The sequence below is a fragment of the Larimichthys crocea genome, chromosome XIII, assembly GCF_000972845.2.
Source record: "Larimichthys crocea isolate SSNF chromosome XIII, L_crocea_2.0, whole genome shotgun sequence".
Taxonomy (NCBI): Eukaryota; Metazoa; Chordata; class Actinopteri; family Sciaenidae; genus Larimichthys; species Larimichthys crocea.
The window spans coordinates 3,584,705-3,598,819 of NC_040023.1; the positions used below are offsets into that span (position 1 = coordinate 3,584,705).

At 39.0% G+C, this 14,115-nt stretch overlaps 1 protein-coding gene across 3 annotated transcripts in view; it reads right to left on the bottom strand.

Annotated features, from left to right (window-relative positions):
- ctdp1 (CTD (carboxy-terminal domain, RNA polymerase II, polypeptide A) phosphatase, subunit 1) overlaps window positions 1-14,115 on the bottom strand; it is a 59,259-nt gene that overhangs the window by 18,636 nt on the left and 26,508 nt on the right. For 2 of the 3 annotated variants that reach the window (XM_010740970.3, XM_010740971.3), the window contains exon 12: window positions 11,443-11,750. In XM_010740970.3, coding sequence (XP_010739272.3) covers window positions 11,443-11,750 — 308 coding nt within the window. Of the gene's footprint in view, window positions 1-10,729; window positions 11,251-11,442; window positions 11,751-14,115 lie in introns of those variants that run through there. The other variant, XM_027286846.1, reaches the window with a different exon arrangement.

Below are 14,115 nucleotides of genomic sequence, written 5' to 3' on the forward strand. Positions count from 1 at the left end.
ACAGACATACTGAGTTGGCAGGCACACTGTTTTCAGCTCACTAACGTCACACTGGATACATTTTGGAAATGATGTTGAACTTTTCTTGGTGCCACTTGGGATCAACCAGTTTAAAGCTCTGCAAATCAATTTTGTGGAGTCCTGACGAGACAATGGTGCAATCAACACATCAGCCCAGGTCTAAAACTTCACCAGGATCAATGTGTGTGAAGTCTAGATATCCTGAGCTGTCAGGAGAATATAGAAGTCAAACATTTTACCCAAGAAGAAAATCTGCACCTTATCAAAGTGTTGCACAGAGAATGAAATGCTTTTTCTTTGGAACCAGGGGACATATGAAAGCAGTGCTGAGTGATAAGGTGTATTTGGCTCTAAATGAGTTTTTGTCTCGGGGGTTTGGATTGGACTGCTTTGCCTTTAGCTCAAGGCCACGAGAAAGTGAGAAATCAGGGATCATCTTCCAGGAAAACACGAAAAAAACGAACAGATTCAACCAACTAATGCCTCTTCTGTGAGCAAGAACAGCTTACATGCAATACAAGGGGACTGCATTTTTTCAGCAGTAATGAGTGTGATTTTCTTGATGCTCCTGACAAACTGCCCAACGTTACAAGCAATTTTACTCTAATGAATCTCGGGTGCCAGGAACAACAGGCTGTACTTGCTCTTGGAAATATACACTTCCCAAGAAATTTAGTAATGATGCCAGCAAGAAAGAGATGACAAGTGGTGGGAGTGAATGGTTTTGAGAGATACAGAATAGTAAAATTTATTTCACACCATGGGCCCCATTCATCAAGGTGTCCTGCGTTACACAGCCTGTAATATATCCTCACCATGACCTCCCATGTGTGCACCATGGCACACCAGCTGCAATAAGATATGGACTCTTTTTATACTCGTAGGAGGCACCAAGTCTGACCACTGATTTATATTAGAAGCTGAGTCAACATACAGTGAAATTTACACGAATGGTTTGCTTTGTAGAACAATTCAGCAGCCTCCGCTGAGCCTACAGCATACTTTTAGAGGTATCCAGAGCATAGGCGTTCAAAGGTGCATATGGTCTCCGGATCAGGCTAATCAGAGAGAAAAGTAAAAGGCCCAGAACACTCGACTTGGAATGACACTGCAGAGTGTTGCACCGATTTCCAAGCATGTTAATGTGTCTAATGTAATGAAAAAATAGGGCCATATGAAATCTCATGACCACATACGAAGGCACAAGGGAACCCCTCACTGTATGTCAAAACACTGATGTGAAAGCTTTGAGAATTAATTGAAAACTGCCATGTAACAAATACTGCTAAATCAGCACAACAGTGCGCAGAGGAGCGCTGTTCACGGTCGGTTATGGTGCCGCAGGCAGAATACGTCCCACGCTGTGCTGTGTTCCCTTTAGTTTAAACAGCAGTGGCCCGTTTGTTTGAACCCATTTCTAAAATGCGCCTCAGGTATATTGCTGTGGAACCAAGAACTTCGACTGAGATAAAGTAGACATGCACCATTATATGAAATATTTCCCAGGGCGCCCGTTACCCACATACAACATGTTACTTAAGAACAGCCTCTACGTCTACTTGCCGAAGCGAGAGTTATCAGTAAAACTGCAAGTGGATTTCACACCAGAGCTGGATGTGCCACTTTCAATTGAATTAAAATTAACTTGGACTATTTATTTTTTCTATTTGAAGTGACTTAATGTCTTAACAAGCTGTGAGAAGTGAAGTCGCTGACCTTCAGGCTACATTCACAACTGGTGCTTGCAAATTTAGTCAGTTAACGCATAATCTTAAGAGAAACAATGAAACTATTAATCAATTAGTTGATCAACATACAATTACTCAATTTACTTACTCAAAAATACAACAATATGTTTTAGTAATTTATCACACAAAACTGGTTCCAGTTTCCAAAATGTGAGAAGCAATTTACAGACTACACAATTAAACAATTAATAAAAAGCATAAAAGAAATCAACTTTATAATGAAAATTATTGCCGGTTGCAGCCCAATCCTCAAAACTAAATCTTATTTCACAGTTGGGCCATTTCTAATACTGAAGAATTTGAGAAAATATTACAGGCCAAATTAGTTTTATTTATCCCTGAGGGGGAATCTGCAGCAGGGAACGATGGAGAATGAGAGAGATACTGCAACAGGCAGTAAATCGCTCTGTGTCATCTCCGTCGTAGGAGAGAAAGCTTGCTTCATTATCAGGAGTTTTCTCCTCATCAGCTCATCCAACAGCCTACAGGCCTGTGACTGAGCAGTTAATGACTAAGTTCAGTCCAACTGGAACTACTGGCAGCTGAAGAGTGACATGGGTCAACAAAAGTCCACAGGTCGGAATCGAACCCTGGGCTGCAGCGGCAAGGACTGCGTCTTTGTACATGCGGCACACATGGTGAGCTAACCGGTACGCCTGACCTTAACTATTTTATAAGAGTAAATTAGAGCATCATCAGCTTTTATCCGTCACTGGAGTCAAAAATTAATTTGAAAGGTTTAAATGAAATAGTGACAGCTTCTTGGTAGGTCAGGGGCGTTTTCCTGCTTCTGTGTTTTATTCATGTTTAATCGGCTCTCAGACCGAAGCACCTCTTTGATATCGCACAGTGGATTGCAGTCAGAAAAAAGAAAAGAGAAAAAAAAGGCAATACTTCATGCTCTGCTGCCCCCGCTGCACATCTATCCTTTGATTAATTAGAGGGCACAATTAAATCACTAAAAAAAGTCAGAGAAGACCAGTTCTTATTTCAGAAAGGATCAGGCGCTGTGTCGAATCACTGCAGAGTTGTCCGGTGGTGTGGGGGGTGTGAGAGGCGACTGCTGGGTGTGTGTCTATATGTGCCCATCCCTCACTCTCATTCACTGTATATGTCTCTCAACCGATGCTTTCTCTCTCCATCTCTTTCTCAAACCATCGGACACAAACCAACTTCTTCGTGTCAACATTTTGCAACATAACTGTGACATAACAGACTCACTTTACATGAAATAAACAAAGCCAGAACACAACAGGTAGAGTATCAAGAGTTTAGTCCATGAATCCACCTGGATCACGCTCAGTTTCAGAGACATTTCAGGCTGACTGTGGACATGTTTGACCGTTGTGATCGTCTGATTGTCGGCTGATTGCAGCCTTAGACCGTCTGTGGAGAAGCACTGCATATATGTATAAATGTTTTCCACTAGAGCAGAAGTTTAAAAAATCTGCACTGTTTTACAGTAAAGGTTTCTTTTTTAAGATTTGAGAATTTTTATCAATCTTCCCAGGCTGACACTTGGAACACAGGTTTGTCTATCGACAAATACTATGTGTGTGGCTGTTGTACAAGCAGCTTTACACATAAGAAATACAGGTTTGATCATGCATGAAGTGCCGAAAACAAATCAGGCCACCTTGAACAATGTGAAAGAAGATAAAACATATTTTAAATTTCACACTTTGCTGACTGACAACCTGAATGGAAAACTTTACAACTCATTTGCCTCATGCATCACCCCCGCTCTTGCGATGTTATAATGACATGCTTACTCAAGCTGACACGTTTCACACTTTCATTTTCACTCGAGAAATAAATAAATACACTCCAGAGGTACATGGCGCAGGAAAGAAGGAGTGACGGAGCATCTGAATGTGTGTCAGCTCCAAACACAGGAAATTAAAAGTGAGGAGAGCTGATAACGGCAGATGTGTCTGAGCAGTGAATGGGGTCCAATCGCTGTAAAAGTCATGACATAAAATGTGATGTGAAATGTTTGGCAATCGTATTGGAAGGAAAACAATGGTTAATGGTGAGATGAAAAGACAGTAAAATAATGAAAGCTTTGTAAACCTATACTGCTATATTGTACAGTTAACATCTCAGCAACTCGACATCAGCAGACAAACAACACGAACCTAACCGTGCAGTCAAGGCAGGGCAAACATAATTGAAATTTATTTGAACGTCATTTCAACTGTCTCGAAGAAAGCATGGCAGCGAACCATTTCTAAAGTATTTCTACATGTTCTGTTGACTAAGCTAAATCAAATCAGTTGAACCAGTTGACTAGGACACTGCCTTCCACTACATGCACAGCGAGTGCGCATCTGTAGACACATTCATTCGTGATTATCTTGCTAGTCAAAGAGAAGCGGTACTTAGGAGTAAATCCCCCGAGTTGCGCATCACTTGGCACCAAAAAAAAAGATCCACACACTCTAATCCTCAACTGGAAGCCTTTGTTTGTTGTTTGGCTTCAACTCCATAATTAGTCTGTCTGAACCGGAGTTTAGTGCTGTGCAATCCCTCGCAATGTAAAACTACTTTTTATAATACACACATAAGACAAATGGGAGCAACTAGAGCCAAAGCCAATGGAATAAATACATAAACTTAATCACTTCATTAAAGACGCATAATCCACCCTGGATAAGACCCAATCTTGGGTGACATTTTAAACCACTTTACAAAGACATCAGAATCCGTGTTTGAGCCAGGACTGTCTGGAAGGAGGCCAAATGGATCCATTAGTACTTTTCTGAGGGTCACTTCTCCATCCAAGGGGGACAATAAAAAAAATATTGTGAAAACTCTGCACCGATGAGTGCTACAAAAATAGTACTGAAATTATACACGCCTTTTATAATGCACATAAAAATGATTTTTGTTTTAAGTGGTGACTGTCATTATTACCATAAGTGGACAAATACACAGTGAAACTGTTGGCGAGTTGGAATTGAAGCTGAAGATATCAGATATCATCTAAAATCATCTGTATTATACAAAGCCTGTTACCAGTATTGATTTCACCCTTAGTTTCAGGGTGCAGGAAGGTTTTCTGCTTTAAAGGTCGTCATTGTCTCAGTGCCTCGGGTATGATTTGAGCACGACAGTTTAAACTTGTAAAGCGAATGTACAGTAAACATTGTTACCATGCCTGCGTGTCCAAGAAAATAAGGCTGGACATGTTTATCTGTCAGTAAGCTTTATTAAAAACAAGAATAGAGGGGGAAATGTCTCTCCAGGTGACCCCAGCCTTGGTTAAAAGCCTACATATGCCTTGTTCGATGTGCCATTCAGTGTCGCGGTTCCTAGCAGGGAAGATTATCAGTTATTCATACTGTCCATATTACTATAAGAATAACTTAATTTGAGAAAACTTAAGTTAAATACTTCTACTGTCCGATGCCTGATGTATGAGACACACAATGAAACATAGAAAATGTCTAAATGTCTGTAATGTGAGAAACTTTTAAAAGTAAGGCACATCAAACCACTTCAACCTGACAAGCGCACTACAGCAATGGCCTGGAACTGCGACTGCACCGCCTCAACTGCGATGCGAGGAGAGTTTCTGTGAGCTGATGGGAGATAAAAGTTCATCCACTTTGCAAACCTCCTTGTTAAATCTTAAAATTTGTTAGAGCCCTAAGTGCCACTGCTCACCATAAATTATTCACATCAATCCAGACTAACAGCTAATGAATACCAACACATCCACAAGTAGGCCAGCTTGCTGGCAATCTACCTCATTTCTGAGTCACACAGATACGTCAAATTTGTATTAAAGCAATTCAATGTCAAAAAGCACAAGCAGCAGCACAATAGGCAGAAAGTTGAGACGGTTTGGGGAAGAGACAATTCAAGGATGCTGTTGATTAAACAAGGTCAGTAAGCGGTTCCTTTTGTTCAGCGGCTACTTAGAGGCGACAGTAATGGAAGGCATTAAAACACATTAGCAATGACTCTGCACTGCATCATACCTAATTCCCAAATACACTCATTGTTTTTATGTGCCACGAGAGCTTTGTGAGGTTCAACAAACAATGATGTATTAGCTCAAGACGCATCCAAAGAATACATTAAAAAAATTTGAAAGTTATTTAGTTGAAATTAAAGTGAAAAATGGTGTGGCAAGGAACTTTGTTCTTTGTGTCTTTGTTCTGTGCTGCCTGTACGTCAAAGCCGACCCTGTTGAATACATCATGACAAATCTTCAACTGTGTGTGAGGTTATTACAGCTATAGAACATTGACCTGACCATACAAATTATAAGGCCACTGCAGCTGCTGTGCATATTTTTCTTTTTCAAAAGGATAAAACCATTTTTGTGGATACGGTCTGTAACTATTGAGCTGGAAGCGAGTTCTTTTCAAAACATAAAACTGTATTTAGTTGTACACGTACCTACTGACAATCGAGTTTAATCTTGTCTCCTGGATGTCAAGGTTTTTTAAGACCTCAACAAAGAAAGGGTGATACACGTTCCAGATGAAACGAATGCACAATGGGGCTTCTGTAATCATTTTCGATTTTATTATAATAAAAATCAAAATGTTTAATACACCTCTGTGGGTTTAGACTGAACACGAGACAGATCCAAGATGAGAGTGACACTCAACAACAAGATGAACAAAAATGGTGCCATTCCAATGTTAAAGACACAGTTACCCTTATAATCACATTATTGCAGAGTTGAATATATCATAATGAGGCAGCGGGAGGTACACTGAATGTTTTTGATAATGGCCTATTTCTCTTTACCTGATTGGCCTTTGACCTTTAAAGACTAAGTCCTCCCAGGATGTACACTTAAGATGTTTGCCACATTATTCTCCATCTATCAAAATAAGATACGTTCCTGCCTCTTCTAAAATAATGAATCATCTTAAGAGCATTCACTTTATAAAATTAATTGATTAGGTTCAGCTTGCACAAATACTACATCCAAAAAGCTTGTTTGCTTCAATGATCTCCTCTTAAATCGCCAATATAATGTTACACACAACACAAGATCAGAAAATAACACTGCATCGTGACAAAATGTTTGGTGTCCTTTGCTTCTAATTGAGAAGATTATAAAATGAGGACAAAAATGGCCTTGCTGACTGCAGAACAATAAATTTTAACTTTAAATACGCAACGTTAAATCCTGTAGATTCTCATCAGTCTGGGAATCATCTCGAAATGTGAGACATCATTAAAATAAGACTTTAAGACATTTTATGACCTCAGATTGAAGACCTTTAAAGACTTTAGGGTCCGCTGATACCCTTGTATGTGCCACACACTTGATGCCTGGAGTGTGCAATGAGGCAGAAAACTGATTTATCAAAATAAAGAATTTTAAAATAACAAACAAACAAAACATCAGCCCAAGGCAGATTCTTGTTAACCCAGCGTGTGTTCATGGCTTTCAAAAAGACAGCATGTAATTATTCAAGTAAAATGATTTGTGGGGCTCACAAGGAGTTCGCTGGGTAGAGCGCACACCACATATGAGGGCTGAATCCTTACCGGGGCTGGGTTCAAATACGCCTAATTATTTGATTTGGCTAACTGTGGGACGCACACTGCTGCTTAATTTTTTAGAAAACCAGATTGTTCCTTGCTTTAATCTGACAGTGTGGGTGTAAATTCCTCTATGTTTAGCAAGATAGGTCTCAATTGGGACAAAAAAAAGATAATTAAATATAACCAAGACGTGATTATTTGCAAGCATGTTTAGTTGCCTGACTGTATCCGAGATGCATACAAGGTAACTAATCCATCATGTGAACGTGGATATGGCTGCATTTCCACTGCTTCCTTTGTGTCTGTAAATGGATTACAGTGGAAAGCTTGAAAAGAACATAAATAAGAGCACCGTTGTTTTCACTTCAGACGGACACGAGAGAGAAAGCCAGGAGCCGGATACTGAATGATGGTGAGAACAAAACAGAGACGTTCACATCACTACAGTATCTTAGCAACGGATGTATGTCTATTTCGTGCCAAATATAAGAAAGTGGTGAAGCCAGCGACGGGGACTGACAGAACGGCAACTATTAAGCCAGCTCCTGAGGGAGTGAAGGTCCCACAGAGTCATGACTAAATCAAGAAGTGGCTATATGGTTTCCTGTATGAATCTTAAATAGCCTCTAATGGCCTACAGGGCAACAGTAAAGAAATGCTTTTCTCTGTGAGACAGGAAAATCACACTGTTAATACTGAGAGAATATACGATGTACTCGTACTTGTCATTGTGAATTTAAGGTACGCTCTCACTTGAGTCAGGTAAAGTTTTAAACTTCTCTTCTTCAACATTTGATGAATGTTCTGATGTGAAAATGTGTTCGGAAATGTACTTTTAACACACAAATGGTGACTTACATATTCTTACACATGCCAACATATTAATACTTCTTGTTTTTATGATATTTTAATATTATTTTGCTGTTGTTAAAAGGGGCACTTTTACACATTAAAGATCATCATACATTAACCTTGATGAGGGAACATGTAGCCTGCGTTACAAACTCTGGGTGAGGGATTTGAAAGAAGTGGGCATATAGGAGGCAAGAAACACTGTGAAGAAAAACACTATGAGGTGGAATGATGGGAAATGTAGGATCCAGCCTAAAAGTTTGGACTGTGCTGCTTCAATTTTGACCATTCTTTTTAAAAATCTGTCTCTTGTGAGTTCCCTCCACTTTTCAGAAGTGTAACATTATTATATATGCTCTATGTTCTTTGAAGAAATGTAATACATTATAACACAAAATATAAGTATTAATACAAAACTCATCTGTCCTTCATTCCAGGCTGGAAGAGGATGCATAATTGTTGAAGAAATTATATTTTTAGTTTGAGTATTCCTTTAGGAAAACATAGTGGTTCGTCTTGTACAAAGTATCTTACAATCATGTCTTTCTTTCCTGCTTTTAAATCTTTAATTTTTATGTTGCTTTCACAGTATGAAAGGACTTCAGTTCTTTTTGTAGTTCATTTATTTATACAGGGCTGCTATAGTAAAGTGAGTTAGCGCAGAACAAAGCAATTTCTTGTTTTTTAACAGAAAGACTATTAAATGTGAGTTACAACCAGAAAATAGTTGTTGGGGCATCATTGTTGTTAAAAATATAAAGAAAAGAGAAACACAGAGGTGAGCTGTCATTTTATGAGACTATGTCCCTGCTGTATTTCTCCTTATTTGAAAGGACAATACTTCCTGAATCAACAAACATTGTTCTCCTTGTGCATCAGGCTGTCTCATTGTGTACCGCTCCCCTGCACCCCTGCACCAACTTGAGTTGGACTTCCAGAGTTTTCAACAACACCTAACGACTAAACAACACGGCGGACGGTGTATTTCAGGCTTGACTCATTACCAGCAGGTGTCAGATCAGGTGACAGACGGACTGACATATCCAAAAGAGGGAAGCGAGGAGGAATCATGCTGCTGCCTACTGACGCCTGGGTAGCCATGGATACTGAGCCACAACCATCCAGGAAAAATATGTTTCTGAAAGAATTACTGGTGTGGAAAAAAACACCCCACACATGTTTTTTTTTTCTTACAATAAGAGCAGTGAGCGTGAACAGGGACAGGAAAACCAAGTCTGGAAGAAGAGGTGCAGTAATCCAACATTAGGTTAATCAGAGTGGAGCTCAAGACTACAGGCTGTGTTTTTTTGCTTGGCCAACCAAAGTGTGATGGCTCCCTTGAAACTTGGAGTGAATAGATAATTTTCCTAGCAGACATTTGGACTGGTTAAACACTGTAACTAATAACATTATCACTTGCTGCACTGCGATAGTTGCTAGAACCATTATGTAATCAGTTTCACCGGTGCTTTTCCTGCTATGACAAGTACATCTGATTTTTCAGTTAGAAGTACAGAGTACTCTCATAAATTCTAACAATGAAACAAAAAGTCTGAAAGTTAAAATTGCAATTTTCTTTGCCCACTGTAGAGTAAATTATTGAGCATCTGCTACAAAATGAAAGTGGCGAGGGATTTTAGAGACATCGTTAGAATCTGATTCATTCGGGAACAATAAAGAAACGAGATGCAAGCAAGTCTATCAAGACTCAAAATGCTAATTTAGAGTGTTGCAAGTGAAGAAAAGAGAAACTTACGATGCTCATCCAGCACATGCCTGAAAGTAACAAGAAAAGCCCATCTCACTCTTGAGTTTAATTTCTGTATAACGAGGGAACACATCTTGTGTCTTTATGTGTAAAAGATTTGGTGGTTTGAGAAAATTTTGATTTTGATTTTTCATGTACACACCACAAACTAATGAGAAACATTCGTAATAAAAGAAACATGCAGCCCATGTTCTTGATTATGTTTGTCTCCCTTTGGCTCCTTGTGTTACTGGGTTCTCCAGCGTTGGTGCTGTAAATCGGCTGTGAAAGTTTTTCAGCTTTAATTATTGATGGATGACAAAATAAGGAAACCACTGATATAGTTATAGATATCATGGATTTTCTAGATATCTGATATCTGTTTTATGATACTATATTAATGGTGCTGTAATGTTTTAGGTATGATGTTATAATCTTTACTACAGTACTTTTTTACTAACCTAGATGGCAAGGTGAGTGTGTGCTTCATTCACTGGTTGATCTAAGTTCTGTTGTCCTCGTATTGTAAATAAATAAATAAATAAATAAATAAAAATAAATTAATAAATATCTGTTGCCCATATACCAACAAATGCTGAAACCGTGTAAATTCAGTATACCAGCAGTAAGCGAGACAGTGTGTTTCTTCTCGTTTCTAATTCAAGTTGTGCTTTCCTCCGATGTTCCTTTCACATATTTAGGTGTGCAGAGACTTTTTTGATATTTTCAGCACCCTTCACTTATAAATAATAGGAAATAAAACGTTGGCCATGCCACTTTGTCTTCCACTCAGAGAGCAACACGTTATATCTTGCCTCTCCAGACAACACTAAAGCACTGATGTCCACAGATGTCAGGTGTGCCATATTTAATGATGAATGAAATGCACATGTTAGTAACTGTAGAAATGCACACTGTGTTACAGGAGACATAAAATGAATGTACGGACAAATCTTAGAAACAAAATAATCAACAACAACAGCAAAACAATCTGCCAGTAGAGCCTGAATCTAACAGCTCGGCTCAACCCAGGCTCTGCTTTCAGCACTAAAACGCTCTCATCTGTTCTGAACCCTTTCGACTGCCTGCTGTCTGTTTGAAATTTGTCTCCATGGCAACGGACAAGACCGTCTGGCTTCAGCATGGCCACGCTGATTAAGTGCTGTGTTATGATAATAGTCATTGGAGAAGCAGGACCTGAAAATATACAGTGCATTTGCAATTTCTCAGAGCATTTCTCAATGGAGTTCGATTCTTGCCAAGTGCAGTTTAAGTTAAGCATCCTTCTCGCCCAGAGGTGTTTATGCAAGATGCAGAGGATGAGCAGTGAAAGAGGAGCTTGCCAACAGTAATGCCACTGAGGAACTGAAGAGAGAAACATTTGATCGTACATATTTGGGCTGAAGAGAGCTATATTATATCTATATACCACTTTACTTACTAAAGATGCTGAAGTAGTAACACAGACATAAAAAAGGACCAGAGAAAGTAGAAAAGACGCAAAAGGTGAATGGCTACACTAGATAGAAAGGTGGATTTTGCCATGAAGTGTCTCACCTTGGCACGCTAACCGGCAGAGTGGCCTCACTGGATGGTGTCTGGATCCTCTCCTCCATGCCAAGCACCTGAGGACCGGGCCCTCCTCTTGCTATCTGTCCAGCTCCTGGTGGCGGCTGCTGCTGCTGCTGTTGCTGTTGCTGTTTTTGTTGGTGTTGCTGCTGTTGTTGGTGTTGCTGCTGTTGTTGGTGTTGCTGTTGCTGCTGCTGCTGCTCTTCCTCTTCATCCTCAACTTCCTCATTACCTGGCTTCTCCTTCCCTCGGCCCTCACTTTCGTTGTCGCTCTCCTCGCCTAAGATGTCGTCCACCTGTTTTGAAAAAGAAACAGACACTTCTGTGAGATACTGTTTTAGGCTTTGGACTGGGGCAGTCAAATTCTCTCTCTACTTTCAGTTTTGTTTGTAGTTTATGTAACATTTTCAGCTTTGATTCATATACTGCATGGCATCTTTGCATATGGCCTACTCTCAAGTGTGGATAAGATTAATTACATTCTCTACTTCCACTGAATGCCGATAAGCTTTCATTATTTTGTGGAAAAATCAGAGCAAAACTATAAGATAGCTTTTGGCAAATTACATGAATTAATATTTATTTGTAGGTAATCATTAAAAATAATTAATGAAAACTTGTAATTATTTATTTTTAATGATTACCTACAAATAAATTCATTGAATAATGTCTGCTTAAAGTGTCATAAAGAGGAATCACGTGAATTAGGCCAATCCCTTGATGCATTGCAGATTCCAATTATGCATCTAATTATATCTGTGAAGTGGATTTTCCTTCTAGAAATAATTGGGTTACATACTGTACTGTAATCTGGGAAGGTGATTAAACTTGAAGCTAACAGTTAAGAGTCTCATTTACGAAACTAGAGACTGACTGACGATAAAAGATTTTTAATACTGATCCCGTATGATGTTTGAGAGTTCAAAGCCAACCTTTTTTTTGCACAAGTACACAAGATAAAACTAATGGATAAGGGAGGGAGATAGTTAGAAATTTGGGAAATACTCTAATTGGCTTCCTTTCTGAGAATTAATTTGAGACATGAGACACTCTCATGTCTTATGTCAGTACATCTACAGCCAGCAGCTGGTTAGCTTAGCACAAAAATTAGAAACAGCTGTTTGACAACAATCATGTCAAACAGTACAGAGAGCTTTCCCTTGCAGCATATCATACAGGATAGGATCACAAAGACAGAAGAAGATAATGACTTCTGCTGCAACTTTACATACCATTGTAAAATGTAACAAGAAATGGGCCTTTCCAGGTGGTAATTTTATATAAACTATTTAAGATAAGAAAAAGTACACTCTGTCCCCAAAGGGACATTTGATTTGGGCAACAGTATAACTAAATACAGTATGGGAAATCCATTTGCAAATTGTATAATTACGTTGTGGCTATGACAGTATTAGCCTTGCTAACATGATCTTACAATAAAGAAAATAATGTTAACGATAAGTTGGCAATTGGACTCAACTTATGTTGTAATTGTCATTGACAAAATGGTAATCTTAGTGACGTTAAACAAGTAGTCCCAGAGACACAATGTCAGTAAAGTTATACAAGTAGAATCTGGAATAACAAACACTCTAGGCGTGTGCAAGACTGTCTAAACTCAGACCAAACGTTAGTAGGAGTCAATTCTTTTGTCTTTATTATAACGCAGAGCGCATTGAACAGCAGTTGATTGATTTTGTCCACCCGCCACCGCAAACAGAATCATGTTTGAGAAAGGGTAATAAACTCATCACATCAACATCAAATTTCGACCATGAGGAAATGATCTTGGAAAAAAGCAATACATAATGTTGTGTTGTACAAAAATAAGCCAAATAGATCTGACAGTGTTAGATATCCTGCCAGCTCATCAGTTTTGTATTCCTTGAGCAGCTCATACTTTATACTGCCCCAAGGTTACTGACCAATTAGAGCATGTTAACCAATTGGTAATCATTAGATCAATGGAAGTCTGAGGTGAATATTGCCACAACAAACATGTATCATCTCTTCCATGGTTTCATTAGTAGCTGGGGGAAAGCTGGGATTAATGTAGTGGGACTCTATTGGGGCTTGGATCATTACTGGCATCAAGCCGGGCTCATTACAACCTTTGTTGATGGTTATGTGGACAGCCAAAGAGTGCCTTTGTGACAGCTGATAAATGTTAAATGATTTCAAAGCTGAGTTTTATTTTTCTGTCAGTATAGTGACCATATAAAAGAGTACTGGATATAGACAAATGTAAGGCAGCGGGGTACACTGAGACTTATTTAAGAAAGTCTTAAATTGCTAATGTTACATAACCAACACTATGCGGACTGGAACATTATCAATTGGGGTTTTTTTTCTATACAAAGCTATGATGTGCTTTAGTCAGTAATGTGTCACATAAGTAGACAGCGTATCTCGCACCTCTCAACTGAGAGTCCACCAAAGCCATGGGACACAGCCAGCCAGAACCCTGAAGCTTTGACAGCGTTAACACTAACATTTCCAAAAATAGTTCTTTTGGAAAATGGAAAAATCCCCACAGTATGAGTATCATGGATTATATTTTATTCAACAAAAGGGGAAGAGAATTCATATTCCAATTTGACTTTAAGGAGTAGATCATGATAGTTTCGATTGTTAAGAATACTATTTTGTCATACTTTTGAG